At 42.4% G+C, this 24,548-nt stretch overlaps 1 protein-coding gene across 1 annotated transcript in view; it reads right to left on the bottom strand.

Moving 5' to 3' along the window:
- Window positions 1–18,793, bottom strand: part of TMOD2 (tropomodulin 2) — a 28,727-nt gene extending 9,934 nt beyond the window's left edge. The window contains exons 1-5 of the mRNA XM_042039613.1: window positions 18,578–18,793; window positions 14,614–14,831; window positions 12,723–12,879; window positions 1,179–1,301; window positions 14–100 (exon numbers count right to left, since the gene is read on the bottom strand). Of these exons, the coding sequence (XP_041895547.1) occupies window positions 14–100; window positions 1,179–1,301; window positions 12,723–12,879; window positions 14,614–14,739 (493 nt within the window). The 5' untranslated portion in view covers window positions 14,740–14,831; window positions 18,578–18,793. The remainder of the gene's footprint in view (window positions 1–13; window positions 101–1,178; window positions 1,302–12,722; window positions 12,880–14,613; window positions 14,832–18,577) is intronic.
- Between the last annotated feature and the right edge of the window lie 5,755 nt (window positions 18,794–24,548).

The following is a 24,548-nucleotide window of genomic DNA, read 5'->3' as shown; positions in this document are numbered from 1 at the left end:
TCTGCTTACTTACTTCTCACGATTCCTTTTCCATCTTTACCGCGGGCCCCTGCTTCATCAAATTTTGGGTTGTTGACCATATTGTGCACTCCAAGAACAGCTGGAATGTGTAAATACCAGCAAGAGGATACAATGTTAATGGCAGGAACACAGATTGCAGGAAAGTATCTCCTACAAATTGTACTTTAGTTCCCCAAACAAAACCCCCTTTACAAAATGTTCACTGTCTGCATCATGCCTGCTTGTAGGGAGAGTCTTTTGGGCTCCAAATTCTGGAGATACAGGCACTTTCAATATAGATTTTTGAACAATTGAGTCAATGTAGAATGCATATCACAGAAGTGCCAGCTGGAAGGAACCACTGTGGGTCATCTTGTCCAGCCTCTCCTGCAGGCAGGAGTGTTGCCAGCATTAATGAGGTCAGCCATGGCTTTGTCTAGCTGCAGTCTGAAAACACCCAGGGATGGAAATGCCACCATCTCTTTGGGTAATTTGTTTCAGTGCTACGCTCCTAATCACTTTTCTTCCCTAACATAAAACCTGAACTTCTTATTACTCTTATGTTCTATTGTTTGGTGTACTTGAAAATGTCACTGTACGTGTGATGAGCTTAATGCATTGGCATTCCCACCAGGGTTTCTTATGGAAGCACATCGATATTAACATGCTTGGAAAACAATAAGAAGTGGTGAAGACACCCAGGTCTAATGACCTGGCAACCAATTTTCTCATTCAATGGGTTAGATTCCAAATTTCCTCATGGATTCAGGATCTTTATCCACTGCATTCTGTGACAAGTTTATCCTGCTATTTGGGATGTCAGAGTTGAGAGGAGGTAGCAAGAGTACACTACAAACAATGTGAGTACAGTAAGGTCAGTCACTCCCATTAGAGTACCAGCACCCCAGCCTGCAGTCCACTGAGCACCCTTCCCTTCCCGAAATCCCGTGAGCTGGTTCATCTTCCCCCCTACAACATCAGTTGTAAGTAGAGGAGTCTGAAATGCAGCAGCTGTCGAGTCACGCTTCAATCATCCTGGGCAACGAGTGGCCCACAGCTTGGCCACCTGTCAGACAAGCACCAGGGGCCTGAGGGGTCATCATGAGACACTCCTGGGGGCAGGTCTGGCCAGAGAAGAGCTGGACATTTGGGAGGATCATATCTATGTATTATCTAACCTGCAAGGTCATAGAGCTCAGTATCTGAAGCACTGGCCAGGGCCTCTTCTAGTTCTGGATCCAGGGTCACTTTCTCTTCTGTGCGGGTTTCTGCAGGCTTTTCTTTAGGGATAAATATTTTTCCTAAGAGAATAAAAAAAACCAGAGTGAGCAATGAATTATTGGAACAACTCCTTTGCCTCCTGGCAGCAGGGGAATAGGTCTGTGACAGTGGAACTGCTTGGAAATATTATCTCATGCATGTTTTTCTCTTTCTTACTTGATGTTATCCTCCCCACCAGAATCTTAGCAAATCTAAAAATAAAAGGTGCGGATTTCTGCTCTGTGTTGTTGACTGTTATTTTAGGGAATGTGCTCTCAGGAACAGTCCCAGCTGGGATTTTTCTGAAGGTCCTGTGTCCTTAAATAGGCAGAATCAGGTCTATACAAAAAGCTTGCAGAAATTTCATCCTTCTATTTAAATGAGGCACTAGGAGCAGTTAAAACCATCCTACTGCAAGAATCTTTCAGTTCATGAACTCCATACCTGATCCTGAAAGCTCAGCAAACCTGTTCTCTTCCAGTAACTCAGTTTAATACCCAGTCCCTCCAGTATATTTCCCCTCTGTGTCTCCTGATGATCATTCACATAAATAGCCTTATCCTGATCATTTGTGCAGGCCTGAGCAGTCTGAACTGAACCACATGTAGCCCAAGAAAGACTTCTGACGTGTTTGTCTCTCTCTGTATCCTGCTGATACCTTTGGGTGTGCAGATGTGTGTTTCCATGCAATATTCCCCCAAGACTGAGGTCATTGGCCTGTCTGCTGAAATGAGGAAACTGCAGGATAACTCCAGGAACAACACAACAAGTTCCACTACTGCTGTGGGCTGCTATGATGGTTAACCTCAGCAGTGTGATGATGCAACTGCAGATGCTTGGAGCGAGGCCCTTTAAATCAGAGCTGGAGCTGCACTTGAGTCAGCAGCACTGCTGGGCCATCATCATGGCATCACTCCCACTCGGCCCTCCTGACCAAAGCCCTGCAGTCACTGACACACTGGATGATGCCACATGCAACAGACAGTGCCACTGCTCCAGTAAGGGGCTGAATTCCAAGGGCTACTGTCCAGTGTGGGATAGTTCCCCTCACCTGGTCCCTAACAACTACTCCTCAAGCAGTCTTTAATTAATCCTATTGTAATGAAGCTGTGATGATCTTTGGTGCAGGTGGCTGTGGCCCACTGTCAGCTTTAAATTTTATTTTTGTGCAGCTTTGTACACTCTAGATGTAATGCTTGAAGCATATCCTGTGACTTCTTGAAATGTCTCTGAAGTAGTTTAACTGTATTAGTGATACTGTTACCATTCATAAATGTAATTCTGATATTTAGTGTTGAACTACAAATGCTTTGTCTCTGGTTTTGCAACACTGTCATCCTTTTGTGGCTTTGTTTTTCCCCATTATGTTCCAAAGTATTATTTTCATGTAGTAATTTCCAATTCATTTATATCGTTTATACAAGTTTGTCTACAGCCATTTTTTTGCTGTCAGCTTCCATGACTCAAGTCACTGAATAAGCTCAGAAAAAAAATTTAAAGGAAATTCCTGAAACTCTGGTAAGGTTTATTGATACACGATTCAAATTATTTACCTTGGAGATATTTCTACCAAGGCTAAACAACTTCTGAGTACAAAACTGGACAGAAAGTTATGTAGAAAGACAAAGTAGTATCATGGTATGATTTATTTTTCATGTGATACTTTAAGTAAGTAATCTTTTGAGAAAAGGCTTCAAGAAGATAGAAGCCTTTGGTGGGTGAAAGGTAAGAACCATTTAAACTGTGACTGCATTGGGCCACAGCAATCAGGGACAGCCATCCCAGCAGCATCAAACAAAAGTCAAGTGGAAATCTGAGGAGAGAAATACTCTGCAAAGACAGGTCAGTCATGCTCTCCAGATTTAATAGCAGCACAGGTGGTAAGACTTCAGACTCCCTCTGTGCTACCACCTAATCTGAAGTGTTGGATAACAGTTTCCAGACACCACTGACCAAGACTTAACTTGATGCCAGCTTGACAAGGAAAAAAATTCATTACTGTGCTGGAAGCTAGAAAACCAAAATCAATCAGAATATCTGAGTGAACAATCAATAGTGAGGAATACTGTCCATAATGTGTTCTCCTTTCAGATCACTGGTGGATCCACAGGAGTTTCAAGTATCCAGTAGGTTGTTTGAGACACTGAGGGAATCCTGCTGATCCTTATCCTGCCTGGTAGTACTGTTCTGTGACAGCAATCTCCACAGAGCCACAGCGTGTGGAGACACAGCATCTCCAGCAGGCACTAGGGCATCCTTCCCAGGGCTGAAGCCCAGCCCCACTTCTAACAAATACTGCTGCCAGCCTGTACTTTCACACATAACACTGTAAGGGGACACAGGACCCTGAGCTTGGACTAAACTGGACACGATACGTGGTAGAGTTGGTCTTTGTCTAAGGACTTTGGATGTGTGCAGGCCAAGTACCTTGCACAGCAAGAAATCAAGGGGTAATGGAAACCAGTACAGGCTCATACCTTTTCTGTGCAGTTCACATATATAGGAATACCATTTCAAACATTTGCTTCAGGCAGACGTAATTGTTGGCTGACAGCCCGGCTCTCGTTAAATGTGCATATGATTCCCAATGATAGTTTCATTCAATGCATTCTTGGCAAATGTTTTAGAAAAAAAATTCTATTATTGGTTATATGAAATATTTAAAGGGGCAAGGTCACGTCCAAGATAGTAATATATATCTTTAATGTATGTGGGCCTTGCTGGCATCCAGTGGTGTTTTAAAAATATTCTTTTTACTGCTATCTTGACAAGAACATTCCACTGTGAGGAGATTCTGTAGCACAGCAGATGGAGGCTAGAAAGGCTCATGTTTTAGCATGTTATTAGGAATTTATTACCTGTCCACCAACTGCAAAACCGTGTGTCTGTTTATAGACAGCTGTCAACCAGCTTCCTTTCATTATTTAAGGAGAGAGTTTGAAGATTCAGGAGGTCTCTCCTAGTCCCACATCTGTACATTGTAAATTCATTTTCCAGTGCATCATGGAATTCACTGACAAAATAAAATATGGATTGTGGCTTCCTTGATTCAATGGTCCAACTTAAAATTTATTATTTGGAAGAAGCCTTGGAGGAATAGTGACATTTCATTATTTTAAAGTGAGATTTATGAAGAAAGGCTGCTGCTCTTGGTGTTCTTTATATTCACACTGTGCTTTAGAAGGTACTTTATTATTACTTTATTCTGTGTGGTATAATTAATGTTGGCTGTTTTATCTTTTGCCTCCAGAATATGCTAATATTCTGTGCTAAGTCTTAACAGCAATACCTTAACTTTCTACCAATGAAAAACACGTGACAAAAGTTCTGTTTATACACAACTTGAGCTACTTTGGTGTTAACAAGACAAAAATAACCACACTTCTGCATAAAAATAATGTATTCTTCGTTTAACTGCAAACCAAAATTCAATTGTAGTAAGATACAATTTTGTTTTTACACAAGCATAGAAACCCAAAGTGTGTGGAATCCCAAGTGCTTTCTTTCAATGTGAAATTTTAAGTGTGCATCACTGCAGTTCTCCCCTCCTTTTGGCCAAACTGGGCTAAGTGTCTGGGGTGACCTGGATGATGACTGAGGCAGCTTATTACAAACCAGGGCTTTCTGACTGTGAGTGCAGTGAGCAGAGTTTTGTCCTGGCTCAGTTTAACTGCAGACCTACTCCTGTTCACCCACTGCAAAAACAAAACTTCTGTTGAAACTGAAATATGATATGGTTCATGTTTTCCTCAGAAGAGGCTTGGGGAAACAAAATCCATTGACAAGCAGAGGGAAGAAGGATTCAGAGAAGGGCACTACAGAGAGATAGAGAAATGTGGACCAAGGTAAAAGGAAAGCAAATTCTCTATGAAAAAAGAAATTCATTGGGAACAGACATGAATCACAGGTGTAATTCTGCCACTTGGTTCAGCCAGGTCTCTTTTCCTGCATTGTGCAAATGCCCCCATTAAAGCCCTGTCAGAGTAACACAAGGAAATGAGATCCCTCCCTTACACAGCAGCAATGAACTGCCATGTGCACATCTGCAGGAAGATTGATTAACTGAGCAGGGAACGCTTCAAGTGGACTTTCCTGAAGTGAGGTTTTTATTTATTGTTATATAAGGAGAGGGAGAAAAAGGAATTTGGAGAGTGCAGTTGGTAGGATTTTAGTAGCAAGTCCAATCTAAAAACATTTTGAGGATTTCACCTTTGTTTATAGTTTGCAGCATTTGGAGCATCATTTCTGAGATGTCTCCTCTATTCCTTCCTTCTTCTGTCATTAGACTTTTATGAATGAATATAAATTGCCACCATTTTTATTTTAGTATTTATTTATATTTAGTATATACTTGGTGTTTACTCCCATCTTGTAGAAGTCAAAACTGTACAAGCCAAAACTCAGTAAAACTCAGAGCAATAGGAAATAAGGCCATTTATATTAGCTGTAAAAAATCTCCTTTTATTTCACATCAATTTTTTAAGGATATTTACTTAATTTTATAATATAAATGCATTTTCTGCCATAATTGTAAAACAATAATGTACTTTCTTTTCCTACAAACTGTAGCTCAGATTATTGTACTTTCAAGAAAATACCTGGTTACACTTACTACTGCTGACTTCTCAATGAATCACTGACTACAGTGAGTGCCTGTTTGTTCTCAATTACAGAATGCTACACTGACCTTGGGAGTGAAATTCAATAATCCTGGAAATCTGCCTTGCATAAATCACAGGCACTTGATTCACTTTTTCCATTTTACACTGTTCTTTTCTGTTGAGGCTTACTTAAACCCCTCCCTACAAATATTCTATAAAAATGGAGCTAAATTAGTTCTTACCAAGGACAAATTTGTATTATGAAGAAGAAAACAGGCCAAGTTTGAGTAAGCGTGAAGCTGAACACCAGTAGTAATAAAAATCATAATTGCTGCTGTTCTGTTGGTCTTGGATTAGTGTCAGCATATTCTATGCCTTAAAAATTATGACAATGGAATAGGAAGGTTGCAAAGATAAGCATTCCAAAGTTATTAAATCTATTGTGCACAGAAAAAGTGAACTTAAGTTGCACCAGTATCCTTGACTTTGATCAGCATGCTGTGACTCTGCCACTGCAGCAACACCTTCAGAGAGCTCTCCTGGAAAGCATGCGTGCTCAAACAAAAATAAACAAAAGCCAACCCGTATTTTTTAAAACAGAAGGAAGCCCAGAATTTCTTCAGACCCTCACATGGAGTATCACAAGTTAGGATGCAGGGCAGTCCTCTGGATTCCCTCCTGGATTCCCTCCTGGATTCCCTCCTGGATTCCCTCCTGGATTATCCGCTCCACCAAGTGAGCAGAAAGCTCTTATATCTGGTGTGGAATGGTGCCAGAGGAGGAAGAAACTCAAACCGTGCCACTGCACTTCAGTGATGTCCTCCTGGACATCAAAGACCCTTGAAACATGGGCAGAGCGGAATGCAGCACTAGTTATGTTCCTTTCTGGCCTCTTTTCTCCCATCCAACACATTCTTCTCCTCTTTCCTTTCCTCAGGAAGGCCCCCTGTGCCTTCCCCATCCCCTGTGTCTCCTGGTTTTAAAAAAATCTTTGAATCCTGACCCTTCCCACCACCTCCTTTCCTTCTGCCCTCCCTTCCTTGCCACTGCTGTCCTCTACTGCTCCTTTCCCTAGAGCTGCCACATCTAGTCCTTCATCCTGGAATATTCATACAGCTCCTCAACCCCCCCACCCCACCTCTCTGCCCCAGCCTCTCTGCTGGCTGTTTACTCTTTTTTTTCCTTTACAGTGCCCTCACAAAGGCAGGGGAGCTCGGTCAGAGCAGGAGGGAGTCTCCCTGCCCTTGGTCCTGGTGTGACAGTGGCATCCCAGAGGAGCAATTGCAGGAACATCCCGGGAGCCCGGCCACGCCGGGTCCCTCTGGGCACTGCTGGGCTGTCACATGTGCTGCCACGGGCAGGCAGGAGCTCTGGCTGACACTCACTGCACGGGGAGCATCTGGAGAATGCTGTAACCAACTGGATGGACAAGAAAGCACAATATTTTGAAGATGCCAGACTTGAGTATATTTCCCTGGGGATTCCAAAGGGCATACATTTCAAGTCCTCTCTTCAAAGCATGGAGGCACTGCAGGTCATGAAAAAAAACAGCTGGAAAAATTTTCTCTAGATGGATAAAACAATGTGTTTTCTCCTAATCTTGTTCTTGGAAGCAGCTAAGTCCTTTTTGCTGACACTTTCCAAAAATTCAACTCGAGGCAGCTTCTCAGCATGGGAAATTTCTCTGTGAACTGTGCAAGTTTGGCAAAGTCATGAAGAACTAAAAGAGAGTCTTAAAAAAGCAAGCAGTGAAAGGCACTGGCTAGAGGCATTACTGTCAGCAACTGCAACGCTTTCAATGCCTTAAGAGACAAACATCAGCTCTAAATTTAAGCCCTAAAGAATAGGAAAAAGGTGGCAGAAATTTAATCAAACCGTTTAAGCACTGGGGGTGAAACAACAGCCATGTCAGTCCAGGGAAGATACTGTGTCTCTATACTAAACCCTGACTTTTGAAAGCAGCCTGTTAGACAGTGTGGAATTGGAACTCATTAGCATCTACTCCAATGCTGTGACCTTCTGAAAATGCCTGTCCTTATTACTGGTGCTGTGTATTGATACTCTGCTTGGCACAGCACCACATGCAACGTAGATGGTCTCTGACAGAGCAACTGAAAACATGGGTTTGGCCAGAAGTTCTCTGGTACTTCCTTCCCTTTCCCTTTTATCAATCAGCTGAAAAGGTTAGTATTTAATCACATACAGGCATGTTCCCCTTCCCTTTCCAGCCACAAATAATAATAGCCCAATCCACTGGAGTTTTTTCACGACTTTGATGAAAACTGGATCAGATCCAGAATGAAATGGTTTGGCAAGGAGTGGAAGACCTTGTAGAAAACAGGGACAGTGGTGAAGGGTTGAAACAGCAATCCTTAAAGCAACCTTTCATAGCCAATGACATTTCACAACAGAAGAGCCCTTTTGAATGATGTTTCACTAGTACCATACAGTTCAGAGACCCCTGCAGCACAGCAGAAACAGAGCTGCTGTTACCAGTCCGTGCCTGTATCACAGCAGGACTCAGCTCTTACCTGAGGTCAGATGTATGGACTGCACAGAAAACACAGCACTGGCAGTGCTCTGGCACACACTTTGTGCCTGCACTGCTCCTTATGTTCCCCACCTTTTCTTTTTATTCCTGGGTCATTCATGAACTTGAAAGTGACACTTCCCATGGAAGTGATGGAAGTCTGATAACCAGCAGTGGGTCAGTCTAAGTAACTTCCACAGACCATCAGATTCTGTGTAAGGATTTCTAGCACATCTATCCTAAGCAGGAACAAATCCAAAATACACAAAATAAACACTTACAAACTGCCCATCTCTATGGCCCCAGTTATCAGCCCCACTGCTCATTACTAAGAGACATCTGTGTTGCACGAGAGTTCCTGAAAGCCACCAGATCATTTCAAAGCACACAATGGGGCATTCAAATGACCTACCCAGCCCTGACTTGTGTTAGGGAGGATGTGGGTAAAGCAGCCTGAAAACATTTCTCAATGGCCAGTTTTGGGTGTGCACCTGTGACCATTTCAGGCCCAGTTCAGGCAAACCCGGGGTCTCCATTGAAATCTGAGATCTCTCCCATACAGGCTTAAATCCTTTTTGTACAGCAGTTACTGAAGTTACCAAGCTGCAGTATGGCAGAGGGCCAAAACCCTAATGCATTCCACACGTTTGATTGTTTTTGCCAAATGCCTCCAACCTCCTGAAACCACAATTACAATCAAAAACAAGGCAATTCCCTGCATAACCAGCCCCCCCGTCTTGGGCTCATATTTAACACTTCCTGTGTTTTAACCATTCTGGATATCCCTGTCAGCCCTGGAATTTGTTTTGGCTTGTTTTCTAGGACAATCAAAACCTTATGGTTGCCCAGCATATAGAGACCAACATAGGCAACTGAGTTTTGTCCTTCAGCAGCTGCTTGGTATTGCTTCCTGGTCAAGAACTCTCTAATCTTGACCAGTCTAATCTAACTCTCTAATTAACAACAAAAAAAAAGAGAGGCAGTCACAGTAGGTAACAAATCATAATGTATCACAGACTCTTCTGGAAGGAGGATATTTTAAATGCCACCTTCTTTTCAGCTCAACAGTGAATTTCCAAGTTTTAGCTTTGTATGGTAACTGTAGGAATTGGTAGAAATGTCACTTAACATTTAGTAGAAGCACCCCACTTCCTAAACTTGAAAAAATAAATCCCAGTGGCAGACAAATATCATAGTACAAAACACTGACAAAAGCTCAAACAACACTTGACACACTCTAATCCTACTGAGACACAAATATTCTCAGGTCATACATAGTGCCAAATGGCACATTGGCATCTACACCTCCCAAATATACACAACTGGATGCATTTTAGAGCTGCTTGAGAATTTAATTTTTAACAAGTAGAAATAGTGTCAAATTAATTTGGGGTTATTTACAGAATGGCTACATTACAGTGTGTAATACAGGGTTTAGTATAGACACACATTCCATAGTGTAAAGGAATAATTTAACAGAAATCTATAAAATATAATCATATAAATATTTACCAATCTCTAAATACACCTTAGAGACCATCAACGTGCAGAAGGTGAGAAATAAGATTTTCCTTTAAGAGATATCTTTCTTTAGATTCTTCTGAGGACACATTTTAGAAATTTAAATTATTTATCCTGAACTATTTACTGAGCTTTGGAAGAATACTAATTATTCTCTAATTAAAGCAACTTTAAATCTAGCATGTAGTATCAGATCTTGAAAATGTCTTTGCAGGATTGCTTTGTTTCCTGTATGGGAAACATCTTCTCATAAATATAAATCAAGTAATTTATATTTTAATACAACCATCCTGTTGGTTTTTTTTTTTTTCAATTCAGTGTCAAAATAAGTAACACTGCAGTTACAAGCGTGGATTCCAAGATCCAGGAATAGCCACAGGTGGACTTTGTAACACATCCACCATGTTTCAGCAGATTCAACCAACTAGCAGGACTATCATACAGCCCATGGGGAGATTTCAGTTGTATGTTTTATAAGGCTCAGCTTCTGCAGGAAGTCTGTGCAGGGCAGAGCAAGGGGGAAGGAGAACAAGACAAGGAGGCAGCGAGGGCCAGAGCTGGAAGTCTGGTGGTGTTTCTGTAGGACACCTCCTGCCAAGCCACAGAGGGGCAGTAGGACTGACACTCCAGAACCAATTCAGGATACGCCAAGCTCAAAACAAACACCTTTGTTCTCAAAGCCAGTTCCCTTAAAGCAGCACAAAAATGACACTGTGCAGCCCAGCAGTGCTCAATTGTCAAGGTACTGGACCTCATCAGATCTCGGATTAATTCAGTTATTTCTAACCAACAAAGAAACAAAGGGTATTTTCATAGACTTTGGCCCCTGACTGCAAAGAAAATGTAGTATAATTCTGTGTGTTTAGATTATAATTGTAAAATGACTGCAGAAATCACAGAACACATGGCTGTTTTCATTTGACTTAATCTGCTGAAGCTGATACTGAGGATTTTGTCATGAATTTGCATTGTACAAAGAACAGAGGAAATTAAGGGAATAATTCCTTTAGCCTAAAATGCTGTCATTACCTCATAATCGTAATAATTCTTGAAATTGTAATTTTGAAGTAAATGAACACAGTGAATCAAAAGCCAAATTAAGAACAGCTTTAAATGCTAGGAGGCTGCATTCACTCTGTGCTCAGGGAGGAGCGAAATGTGTGGTTGGTTGTGTTTGCAAAGCAGTGGTATTTCCACAACAGAGACATCAGGAAGTAATAAGAAGCACTAATAAGCACTTTAAGGGCATCTGGAAGCAAATGTAGGAATAATATTGCTTTAGCTTCATCAAAAGAAAACTGAAAGGCAATAAACAGGCCAGTCCATACAGTATCACTGTCAGGGACAATGCAGGGACTTGTTTTGGGCCAGTCCTATGGGTATATGCAATTCCACACACTGCTGGGTTTTGTGCATTTATGTTCCAGGCTTATTTGGAGATCTCAGATATAACTACAGTGAAAAAGGCAAAATCTTAAGTCTGTAAATATCAGTAAGGTGAGACTTCATTGAAGGTGTTGCTGTAAAAATGTAGAGACCTGCAAGTGGTAACTTGTACTGCTCTGACACAGCAGCGTGTAGGAGACTGGAAAGAATTGGTAATAAATCCATACTTCACTGAAGTGCTTTCCTTCCTGCACAGTATGTGCCTGACCACTCCTGCTACCAGCAGGATCTCTGCCCTGTCCCCGTGTGCCAGTGGGTCAGAATCAGCCCTGGGAAGAGCAGTATGCAGACGTTTTGATGGGGGAAAAGTAGGTTAAAGAACATGGTAACTGCGTGGTAACAGAACACATCGATCCAATCTAGCTGAAACATGTCTCATTTGTGTGAAATCATTGTTTCAAATCCTGAGAACACAATGTAATGGTAGTAACAACTCCTGGCCTATGAAATGTTATGTAAATAACATTTTACATCTTTGGTAATGGTAAAAAATGTAAAAAATGCTGCCCTTGACTTTCTTGAAGTATCTGCTTCCCCTTAAGCAGATCCCATTGAAATAATGGCAAATCCATTACATGGCCAGAAATGGACCCAGACATAGGAAGTTCCTTCTTGAATGAAGGGGTTGCCTGAGGCCAGCCTTTTGTCCACTTTTTATAAACAAGGAAAAGGAGATGGTGGTGCTAGAGGAATATTGTTTGCTTAAATTATGACTGTTCATGCCCTAAGGTTATCCTACCAGTGTTTAAATTATTAGAATTAGGTTTTCCTGTTTTTCCCCTTTTTTTCCTGTAGCTGTAGGACAAGGGTAGCAGGGAAACTGTCTGCGTGAACAGCATTGCCAGATGTGCTAGTAAACAAGTGGAAAAATACTTATGTTTTGTAACTGCATTCCCTGAGCTGTCCCTTACAGCAGTTGTAGGCAAAATTTACTCAGAAAGGCATTTATGTGTTTCCTCCTGAACGCCTCCCCCACTGCAATTCCCCTGCCTAATGCCTAACAGGGAACAGTCCCCGTGGGGTTGGTGAGGGCACCTTTGACTGCACTTGAGTGCACCCAGGGGCACTGGCCAGGGAGCTGCTGACTGAGCCCTTTGCTGGGCTGGTGCTGCTGTGCTCCTGTATCCCTCAAGAGGCCACAGAGCTGCCACTGGGACTGCAGAGCAGCGAGACACACACTAGCAGCAGATAAACCACCCCTTCATCTTCTGCTCCAGCAGCTCTACATCTGAGTCCTGAGCCTCACCCTGCACTGTAAGAGCCCTCACTTCTTGTGTCCCAGCATATTCCACAAAAGGCCAGGAGCAGTGGATGCCTGCACCCAGGCAGTCCATGACCCCATGCCAACACGAGGAGGGACGTACCTTTCTTCTCCCCTGTAAATGGTACGAAGTCTTCTCTGTCCTTGTGCTCCAGCGCTTGCTTCTCCAGGTAGGAGAGCAGGCGCTCTCTGTCGAAGGGGCCCGTGGCAGGTTTAGTGGTCTGGTCCTTTTGCCGAAATCCCGCTGGAAGCAGGGCGTTCTGTGGGAGAGAGGGGGGCACGGAAAGGAGAGGAGGCAGCTTCACACAGTGTTCCAAATCTCATCTCAGTGTTGTTGGTTTTTAAGTGAAATAATTCTTTGCATAATGCTCTTCAGTGACAGCAGTGACACACATTGCCCAAATGTAACCACAAGACCCAGTATATCATCCAGTCTTCTTCTTTTACTACCCATTAATATTTGTATTAACCACATTTACAATCACAGCACCAAACAACTAAGTACAGTCAGAGTCCTTTGTAACACATATTATAACCAGAGTTTGCAGTCCAGGTATACAGACCAGGATACATTTTCTGTACATTTCCTTCTATTCCTTTACTCTTTTTCCTCACCATTTTCGTCTCTCTCATTTTAAAAAATTTCCTTTCATTCTAAAGCAGATGTCTCTCAGGCTTCAGAAATGAATGGCATGCACCAAAGAGACTGGTGGATGAATGAGGTAGACTTCAGCTATTCAGGGTATGAGGAAGCAAGCAGATAATTCCCACTTTCAACACGTAGCTGGGGGATCATGTGATTTCATCTGCATCCTGTAACACAGGGATATGCATGGGGCCCCCACGCTTCAGTCCAGGAATCCCAGACAGGAATACAGGTAGGTGGACCTTGCAGTGCACCTGCAGTAAAGCCAACGTGTTGAAGGTGCCCCAGAGTACTTCAGAAACTCTTCATCGCTGGCCAGAACATGCACAGTAAATCTGACCCATGGCAAATACCCAGGGAATTCCGAGCACATCCAGTGAACTCAAGTCACTAGTCATTCTACCTGTGCACGCACAAATGTGCCCAGAGTGCTCCAAATTCACTGCACATATGTAGCATGACTACAAATGCACTGTGGCCTGATTTATTTGGTTGGTTGGTGTTGTTTTTTAATGTTTTTCTGTGTCTCTGTTTGAGATGCCAGAAAATACCAGAAAACGTAGAAGTGGCAATAGTGTGGCAAGTGGCAACACGGAGGGAGAGAACAGCAAAGCCCCCCCTTAATTTCCAGGCAAATTGCTGTAGAACTAGAAGCTGTCAATCTACTGTGTTTCTCCAAATTCATTTTGCCTCCAGACTGAACAGATTTTATCTGCCAGTTTACCTGCCAGTTTGCAAATTCCTACATCAGTTTGAATGGTTTGGGGTAGGTACAGTCAGAATTCCCAGCATGCTTGTGACTGTAACCTCGTTATTGTAGGACCAAGTGGTTCTCAGACCACAGAACTTTAAATTCTTTGTGAGAATGTCTTCAAACATCCAATTTATCCTTACTCTCTAGAAAATGACAGTTGTGAAGCTGAAGCCTATTTTTCTTAATCATGCCCAAATATGTTCTCTTCAGCAAAAAATATATGTGCTGAATGACATGGTCAGCAGATTTCAGAAGTTCAAAAGACCTGATCTCCATAAACATAGGTTATGTTTGTTTATTGCTGTGCTCAGAAATAGCAGCCATAAAAAGCTTCTCATTGTGTTGCAGTGTGCCAACATGATTAAAGATTTAGACTGCAGACAAGCTCAGGTCTAAATAGGCATGGGATAGACAAAGAGCACAGTGACTTGTACAAAAGCAAGCAGCACATCACAGCAGGAATGCAACCAAAATGTCTGTAGCTGAGCTGCTCATACTGTGGGGTACGCTGTCTCTGCTGTAACAGAACACAGCTGTAAAATGCTGCAGTGTGTGGCATTGCTAACAGGCAGCACTGGAATTACCATCACTAACCTCAGGATCAAGGTCATCGAGAACATGCTCTAGCTGTTTCAGTTCATCCTCTGAGAGCTTGCTGAGTATTTCATCTTCATTGATATTCTTGTACTTCTCCAGCTCTTTTCGGAAGGGCAGAGACATGGCTCCTGCTGCACTGCTCCACTGCTGCTGCTGCTGCTGCTGCTCAAGATTTCAACCATTCAGGGGCACTGAGCTCCTCGCAGCCTCGCTCACTGTCAACAATAAAGCATTATGAGGATCTCCATTAGCTGAGAGTCCTGGGAAACCCACGTGCTGAGGGTCACATTGACACTTATTAATGAAAACAAGATGTCCTGGCACAGCACAGGGGGTGTGGGACGTCCTGGGCAGCCAAGGAATAGCAAGGATGGGTTCAGTGTACTTGGGGGCAGCAGCAAACAGAGGCTTTGAGACACAGATAAGGAAAATATTAGCAACTTTCCCCCTTTCATAGAATTATAGCTGGTTTATTTCATTTTCTTGGAAACAGCATCTGCTTGCTCTTTTGGCCAAAAGCAAAGGAAAGTGGTAGTCACAGACAACAGTCCAGAACTGACAAACAAAAATCAGAATCTTATGCCTTGAGGTATTCTATCTTATCCCAGCTTTTCTGGTGGCTGAAAGCTAACCCACACCATCTTGGCTGACTTTTTGGCACGTTCTGGTTACCTAAGCATCTCTCAGGTACACTGGTTGTTAGTCTTACTTCAGTGTGTTTGGATACAAATGATAGCACTTATCACCAAAACTGGAATGAGGATATGCTAGTTATAGCTCAAAATATTATCTGTAATTCAGTCTGCTACATGGGGGACCTGCAGAAGTTCAAAACAGTCATGAAAAAAAAATGGACTTAGTATTTCACAAACGCATTTTGTTTTAAAAGTTGAATATGATTCCTTGTTAGATGATCCCAACTGACCAGCAACAAGAAGATCTCATTTGCATGACCACAACAGTCATTGTCATGTTATCTGTCATATGACAATATGACAAAGGACTCTCTGTCTTTACTTGCTCTTTTTTTTCTTGTCCAGAACAAATTCTAGAACCAGAATCAGCCTGTTAAGGGATGGAGTGGAAGAGAATTAACTTATGATCAGAAACAGCATTAGCTGGGGACTTTCAGCGTGCTCCAGGCCCTCCCAAGTCTGCCCAGTTTCCCACAGCAGCACCAGCACTCTCCAAATTACACAGTTAGCTGTGCAGTTTACAGCTGAGTTTTTGCAGTCACAAATTTCAGGGTTATGGTTGATATGGAAAACAGCCAACTGGCACCTACCACTGACTTATGTATCAACCCCAACTCTCATTTCCTTTGGCCAGGTCTTTAGTTGCCATAAGCTGATAAAATCCGTGTGGGTTCTGTTGCTTGTCATGTGAGCTGGAAGCCTGATTTTTTTTTTTCTTTTATTCCAAATCAAAATGAAAATATTAGGAGTTTCATTGTTTAAATACTAAATATTAAAACATATCTCATTTTTCTATTTATCAAAAAGACTAGAAATCAGCAACCTATAGAAAGGGAAGTGAATAATCAGTGGATTTACAAATTTGAAATATCTGGAATTCTATGACTACTGCAAGGCTCCATAAGCCTTGACCTGAAGCACTTAAACATCCTATTCCAAGAAAAATCATTATTTTTCCTACACACTCTGTTCTTTTCCTTATTCCTGCTTTGTTTGTTGCTGCTGTTTTCCTAGCACATCATCATCAAGCCATTCCAAATGTCATGACAGAATTCAGCCATTCTTTAAATTGTGAGTTTGTTTCAGGAAGGTAGTCAGCATCTGATGTTTCACAAAGTTACAGCTGGTGTGAAATTTTCTTACAATACCAAAATTCCATCATATGCAATGAGTGTGGGGGATATTTTGGCCAAAAACAGGACAAAAGAACTAATGTTCTTGTGTACTTGTTCATTAAGAACATGAGTTTGATATGTGTTTAATCCATGCAATTTTTTATCAAAATTACTTGTTAAATGATGAAAGCATTTTATTTAAAAATGTTAAGTACATTTGTTTAAACTGTAAAAAATTGAGCTGCAGTACAACACTGCACTAAGGCATCAGGTGCCTTCTCTCAGTTCCTTTGGATAAACTCATTACAAACATAACATTTCAGCTAGCAGTCATTAACTGAGCTAAAAAATTTCTTTGAGGGGATTACAGCTTTTTAAAACTATTTAAGTATAAATGGTTATTTTACTAAGAGTTTAATCACATCCCTGGAAAAGGCAGAAATGTAATCCCAAGGTTAGGGTAATTAAATATTGCAGGAAAAGCAACTTGTAAGAGTCCAAGACAGTTTCCCTGGCTGAGGGTCAGCAGTCCGGTTGTGCAGGACACCTGGTGCCAGGAGCTCTCCCGCGGATGTACAGCACTGCAGGAGTACAGTGAGGAATGGTTTCACTGGGAGCAGCAAGGCCATGGATCCGAGAGCTTCTGTGAGGTCTGCAGAGCTGAGCCCCCGTGCTCCTGGGGAGGCACTGCTGGGTATGATCTGTGCACCAGACACTCCCCGTTTCCTTGTGGATTGCCCAAGTGCTCAGCCATAAAGGGAAGATGTGCCAGGAGACACTGAACAGGTGACAGCTCTCAATATTGTAACTTTTAATTATTAAGAAGAGAAGGCGCTTGGCCATGTGCAGCAGGGATATCCCAAAGAGGAATGTAAACCCAGATAGTACAGGTGTATCAGCCTAACTTCTCTCATGGCATGAAGTACTGTGTTGAATAAGCTTTATTACATTGATAATGCATGGAAGAGCCTGAAATTGTGCTTTTCTTGGCTGTGCAGATTTGCAACAAAAATTCCCTTGATATTTTCCCTTTCACAACAGAATCCTACTCTTTTGTGACTGAACAAAAGCAGAAGACACTGCTTAGGGAATGTCTTTGTCCACAATGCCTGCAAGCAGTAAAGCTTTTCTGGAGCTTTCACTCTGCTGCACAGGCTGGGCTGGAATGCCCATTGCTCACAGCCTGGGTTTGTGCTCTCCATCGACCTTTCACCGGAGGCAGAAACCAAGGGAGCCAGATAAATCCAGCAGTTCAGCATCACGCAGTCTGGGAAGGAAGGGCTGAACTCTGGATTCACACACTCTGGAAACTGCTGTCTAATGTGATGATAACGATCTCCACCTTCCTAATTGGATTTCATGCTGTTAATTTTGTGTATGTAAACAGAGCCATATGCTTTCTGTGCAGCTCCTTACTGTGCCCTTCCTGAGTGTGCACAACTATTTACTTCTTGCACACTACATCCACTGGGTTTGCTTTGTTATAATTAGTGTATGAAAACTTTAATTAGTTAAAAAAGCAGTCCTAACCAAGAGCTCCCTGCTGCTGTTATTTTGAGCACATCAAAGCAGATCAGGTGTCACACAGCAGAAGGAAGATGTCCAGTCTAACCACAGAGGCAACACACTCCTGAATGTTACACTGCATTACACTGAGGGAAGCAGGATGAGGGACCATGGATGAAGTTTCTCTTCAAACTTACTGGGAAGAGTGAAAGAGATTAAGGAATGGGGGAGCACATATCCCATTTGTTTTTCTCCACTGAGTTTCAGTATGAAGCATCTTAGTGTCTCATGGGCCTAAGCCCCCACTGATAATCAGCAAAGCCCAACAGGTGAGATCTGTACTCATTCTGGATGGGGCAGAACTGTAAGAGGCATTTCTGCTACGCACATGCTACTTTTAAACCTCTGTGGAGCTCAGAGGTTTCACAGTGAGCTTCAAAGAACCCCTTGCTATATTTGTATTTCTGACTCCTTCTGAAGGAAGAAATGCATACGGTTTTATTTGGGACAGCATTTCGCCTATTCCTGTCAACATCAGGATTCAAAATATGTTTTCAAAGAGAAAAAGGGTGTCATTAGTCAGCCTGCATAAAATCATTATTGCTCTGCGTGGTTAACAGCTGCTGTGATACAACCCCTCTATACCTTGCCATGTTCCATGAGTCCGTGTTTGTTATGCTCATACACTTCTGAAAGGGCTTTCCAGAGGAGCCAAGCTGTGGTTTCTGCTGATACCATAACACTGGGGTAATCTTCTACTGCTGATACAGATGTTTCTTTCTGAGAGTGAATCTCCTCTGCTGAATTAGTGTTGAACGTCACAGGGGTCTCACTCACATTTGCTCGGATCCCTTAGGAAGTGTTGGGACAACCTGAACTGCAGAGTCTCCTCTGGACCAGCAGCTACAAAGGCACCTCAGGTCACTGCTACTGTCTAAAACACAGATAAACACTTAGAGAAACATCTGCTGTAGAGATGAGAATAGAGGATGTGAATTTCCAGGTTTGATAGCCTGTACAAGCTAAGAATGAAGCTGCATGGCAATGTGCATTATGAAGTACAAACGTGACAAATGGGAAATAATCTAATAGAGCTCTTTGCATTCTTATTGGGGAAAAAAGTATTTTTTTATAATTGGGTTTGAGAAATTGTTCTTACTTTTGCAAATAATGGAAAGTGGTCTTTAGAAAGGAAATCCTGATGCATGACCCGTTTTAAACTCTCTCTGTATCCACAGTGGTGGATATTTGTGTTTTGAAAAACAGTTGTGAAACCGATCCATAAATGTGGAAAAAAGTCTTCCCTTTCTTTAAATAGACTCATGTAGGTAAACATGAAAATAAAAAACAGGTGGAATTAATCCCAAGTTAAACTGATACTGGACCAAATAAATAGGATTGGGGCCATTATGATTAAGAGCCGTATTTGTGCAACACAAGCAGATGCTCAGTAGAAGGAGGATGATTGTCCCATGCTGTCCAGGCAAGGGAGTGCCCCCACCAACACACTGAATCCAGTGCCAGACAAGGAACATCTCTGCTGTCTGGGAATGGCTATGAAAAATAAGGCTGAGCTGGTGAAAGCTCAAACTTAAAAAAAAAAAATTAGAAATACTCCATTGTCTGACATATAAATAAGGTTCCTTTTTAATTTTTATACTTAAAAGGCAAGACAAATGTACCAGTGTACTTTCTGACCATGAACATATGGTGGATATATACTGGAGATCATGTTTTGCAGTAGGAGGTTGGGAAATCCCAGAAAAGTTAGAAGGAATGCATTAGGGCCAGCAGAGAACACAAGTGTGGTAGGAACACAGCATTATGGAACTGGGATTTGTGTGTGTGTGATGAGAATAATATTAGCTACAGGTCCTGATGTAGATGCAGCAGACGTGTCAAAGGAATTCAAATCGGTAGAAAATGGAAGAGAGATCTGTAGGAGAGTATTTCCTCTTCTAGAATCCCCAACATTCTGCCTGTTTCCCCAAAAATACTTCAGAAGAACTCAGAACATAAGGAGTACTGAACTCCAATTTAGTCACCTTTTCTAACCCTTTTCCTTTCATGACACAGCATGGTCACTTTGTGGAGCAGAGCAAATCACCTGTTTGAGGCCCTGTGGAACTGGGTCCTTCAGAGGGTGTCTCTGGGGCTGGCAGGGGCGAGAGCTCAGCTGCACTTGGCACTGCCTCAGGGCTGGCTCTGGGACACTCACAGTGTGGCCAGACCTCTTCTACTCCCAGGCCAGCTGCCATCCTTTGTCATACTGCAGCAAAGAATCCTCCAAATCCCTGTATATTTAAAATGCTGTTTTCCTCCAGAGCTAATGTAGGGTTACTCCATGTTCTGTTCCCACCAACTGGTTTAGTCCTATATAGAGAGCAGTGAATAATTAACAATTATGTTGTCCTAATATTAGACTAGGCCTGAAATTTTAGGATAATCATCCAGTGATGAGAAACTCCGCTTCCTAATTGGATGTGGCATTCTGAACCTTGGTAATGTTTATGCTACACTGTAGTTTACATCACACTTGGCTGCTTAAATGGAGGATTGATAAGTTCCATGCAAATAAAATGTGAGACATTAATTCACTGTAATGGGACTTTGGTCCTGCCCTTTATAAAAAAGTAACCACCATGTATATTGCAAAATTATCCATATGAAAGCACTGTTATTTATAGAAGACATAAAGGGATGTACTCCCTCTGATTCAGATAACATGAAAGGTTTTTCCCTGGTGATTCAAGAAAGATGAAACATTGACGCTTCTCCCACTGATGCAGAATAATGTTACATAATGACCGATTTCTAATTGTTTCTAAAATAACATTAGTGGTGTTACTCATAAGCATTCAAGACATGAAACAGAGTCCTGGAAAGGAAGTATTTCTTTACAATGCCTTATGAATTTATAGCTTGTTTCTGGGTATCATGATATTTTTAAATCATAACCATTAGGATTGTTTCCAGACAAACATATGATGACTAATTATACAGTGACCATATAATGATTTAAGTCTTATTTTAAAAACCCAACCTTTAAATCACTCAATTCCTACCTCCAAGAAGAGGATGATAGAACAAACCTAAGCCCCGCAGACATTGGTGGGATTGTGTATGGTGGTGTGACATTTCAGAGATGCATCAAGGATAGGGAATGGAAAAGACCAGAGACCTGTTTGTCTGTCGTGTCCCCTGCAGATGAACACTCCCCTTGCTTTTAGAGGGGTAAAGCTTAGTTATAAAGCAGTGAAACAACCTTTCTACTCATTGCAACTGGTAACCTTGTAGAACTGGAAGATAGGGTTCTTCCCTTTATAGAACTTAGTGATGATTTGAAAATCTGTGCAATGTTAATTAGCTTCTCCAAGATAAAAACATAACAGTCACTGTCTGAAACTGAGGGCGGTGTGAAGTGCATGGCTGAGAATCCTGGAGGACAGAGTCTTTTTATACAGGCAAAATAGACTATGAAGTGGCAGCTCCACCCACGATTTGTCATCTGTAAGCTTCACTGTGACATGAACAGAAACGCCCTGCTGCTGAGCTGTACCGCTGGTGGCTGACTGATGGTCCCTTGGATGAGACCATAAGTGCCCATTTGATGGCAAGTAGAAGAAAATGGCTTCATTATCTTCTGTGGGGCACCAATGATATTTTAACCTCCTTTGATAACTACCAGACCAGGTTTGCAGTAGACAGGTGCTGACTTCCTGGGAACAGGTAAAGAGCTGTACCCCCTGGTCAGCACTGTCCCAGAGCTGACATCTCCCAGTCCTGTGACACAGCAGCCCATGGCTCTGTGGTCCCCAGAGAACACAGATCATGCACATTACAGGTACAGCTGTGATGTTTACAAGGTGGTGTCTTCACCCAGCTCAGTGTCCCTGTGATCAGCACATCTACCGTGAGCGCCCAGCAAAGCGCACTCTGGGCTGTGAAGGACCTGCAGCTTTGCACAGAGGCAAACTTGGGAAGCCAAAGGCCAGGTTCTGGTATCCTCCTTGACTGATCACATCTACAGGGAACTAACTGCTGTGGAGCCCTAAACACCATCAGCCACATGAGAGCCTCTGCCAGGAGAAAGAAATGCCTTGCTCGAGGTCAAATGGGAAGTCTGTGGCAAGATAAGGAATTGAACCATCTTCCCAGTGTCAAGCATTGGACAGCTTTTCCTTTGGCTATGGGTCCCTTCTTCCATGGACATCTTGTACATTTGAGTGGATCTTTTAAACAAACAAGACACACCAAGTGAAAACACACCAGAGAGACCCAAAAGCCGGGTACAAGCATGTACTAATGACTGCAGAACTGAGATCCTTAATAATGACCACTGCTAGGTACCTTCTAAATAAACCTCTTTTTGCATCTTTCCTAAGCTGCTTTTTCTCCTTACAATGTAAGGAGCAGTCATAACTACCAACATTTTTTGCATTTCTTCTGTAAACCAAAGCCAGAAACCATGCATGATGTGCACATCCCCACAGCTGAAACAACAAACAGGAGAAGGAATTACCTGGAAATTGACTTTTTATTTTTACAACAAAATAGATCAGACCAGCCCTGGAAACAACAACAACAGTGTTTGTTTTCCACATGTTGGAAACATCAGTAGGAAAAAGGACACCGGGTAACATCAACTCGAGCACTGTTCCACCTGTGCTGCCAACAGATAACGAATCAAGTGCTAGTTTTTGTCATCACTGTTCTCAGATTTCCCTATTTTAGCACAGCAGCTGGACACTCAGTCCCAGCTGCTCTTTGAAAGGATTTTAAAACTAAGTTTACAGATTTCTGTGGCACCAAATAAGGATGGCCAAACCCCTTAGTTAAACAGAAGCCACCACTACACTCGTCTGCTGTGGTCAGTAAACAGAACACAGACATTCACCGCACTCTTAACCCACCACGTGCAAACACCTGTGGCTACAGGATGCTACCTGAGCCCTTTCAGTGCAAGAACCTGCACAGCCACCTCAGCCTCAGTCAAAAGGACACTCAATCACAGGAAGCCATCAAAGTAGTAGGCTCAATAATTAGGAATGCTACCAAAAAAAACCCCATAGAACAGATTACTAACAGCAGAAATGCATAAACATTGCTTGCCAGAAGTTGTGAAATACTAGAAATAATAATAATGTGGGGAAGAGGAAAACATATGCGATGAGAGAGCAAAGCACACCATTCTGAACAAAATTATTTAGATTATCAAGATGAGAGAGGTTACTGGCTAAGTTCAGACATACGACCAAGCTGGATAAATGGTAAAAAAGACACATTATGAATTTAGGTTGGTGAAGTCACTGAAACGAGTCACACAACTGTCTTCCTTTTTCTTACACAGTGGTAAAGATTTAAATATATCCATAGTGGACTATGGACAGTTAAGATGTGCACGGCATAGGCACCAGCGCAAAGGCAGGCAGGCTGTTAGACAGCAAATGAGTGCAGAATAGCATGGAAAGGACTGCAATATTGTCAGTATGATTCAGTGAGACATCCCTGACTTTGAGTTTGGTTTTCTAGTAACTGTGTCCCTTGCAAAGAACTAGAGGATGTGATGCCTACAGTACTAGGCCAGCTGGTCCCAGGTGTTTCTTTCCCATGACATGTTCCTCTTTCCAAGAGCGAAGGGCAGAACAGTTGTTGTTCTAGGACAATTTCTGAGAATAATCAGTTAAAGAAAAGCTTGTATATGATAAGAAATTGAAAGACTGCATCTATTTAGTACAAATAGGCAACTCAACTTGCTGAAGATTTCCTCTACTCAACACTCTCAAAAGCATAGATCTACACAATGTATCATTCATGGTATAAAAATATAATTACTTCTTCCAATTATTTTTAAATTGATATTTGATATTCATAAATTTCTGAGTTTGTCTCATTAGCAATGATGTTAGAATTTTTTTCAGAAGTTTATGTCACTGCTAAGCTCAGGATGGTTATGTTAATCTAACCAGTCGTCATTTATTTTTTGCTGTTTATAGTCCTCAGTTATCTCTACATGTTCGTCATGGATCAACTGTGGATTTTTACTCTGGCAGAAGAAATTCCCCCAAAGTTTCCATCAAAGCAAATCCCCTTGAATTAGGGCACCCCGATAAATTTTTAATTAGAAGATGACAGAACAGAGAGTATGTAATATCTAATGCCAATGTGCAGGTTTTGAGGGCACACTTCGCTCCTCATGACCTTGGAAACGTTCCTAAATTTCCTAAATCGGTTCTGTTCCTGAACCTGTCATAGGTTCGCTTGTTCTGACCCGCTGCCCGGCGGCGGAGCAGAACCACCCTCCGCCGGTCCTGCCCTATCTGTGACATACAAAAGGCAGGAGATCTCCAAGCAGGGGCAGCTCATCTTCATTGACACGAACACCTTCTTTTCGTATTTGATTAGACTGCCCCATCTAATTTCTGTCCTCCCACGCGTGACCCGGAGGGTGCGGGCGCTCCGCAATAAACGCGCGCGCACTCGCCCGTCCAAGCCGCGGAGGGGCCGGGGCGGGCGCTGCGCTCTCCGCCGAGCCCGGGCGTGGCGGGGCCGAGCCCGCCGTGCCCCGCACGGTCCCTGCCGGCGAGCCCATACGAAAAGAAGGTGTTCGTGTCGC

Source organism: Corvus kubaryi, unplaced genomic scaffold (genome assembly GCF_017639235.1).
Source record: "Corvus kubaryi isolate FWS band 111438036 unplaced genomic scaffold, C.kubaryi_AGA036_p1.0 37394, whole genome shotgun sequence".
In the NCBI taxonomy this organism is placed as follows: domain Eukaryota; kingdom Metazoa; phylum Chordata; class Aves; order Passeriformes; family Corvidae; genus Corvus; species Corvus kubaryi.
The sequence above is the reverse complement of the archived record's forward strand: the minus strand, read 5'-3'. Positions and strand labels throughout refer to the sequence as shown.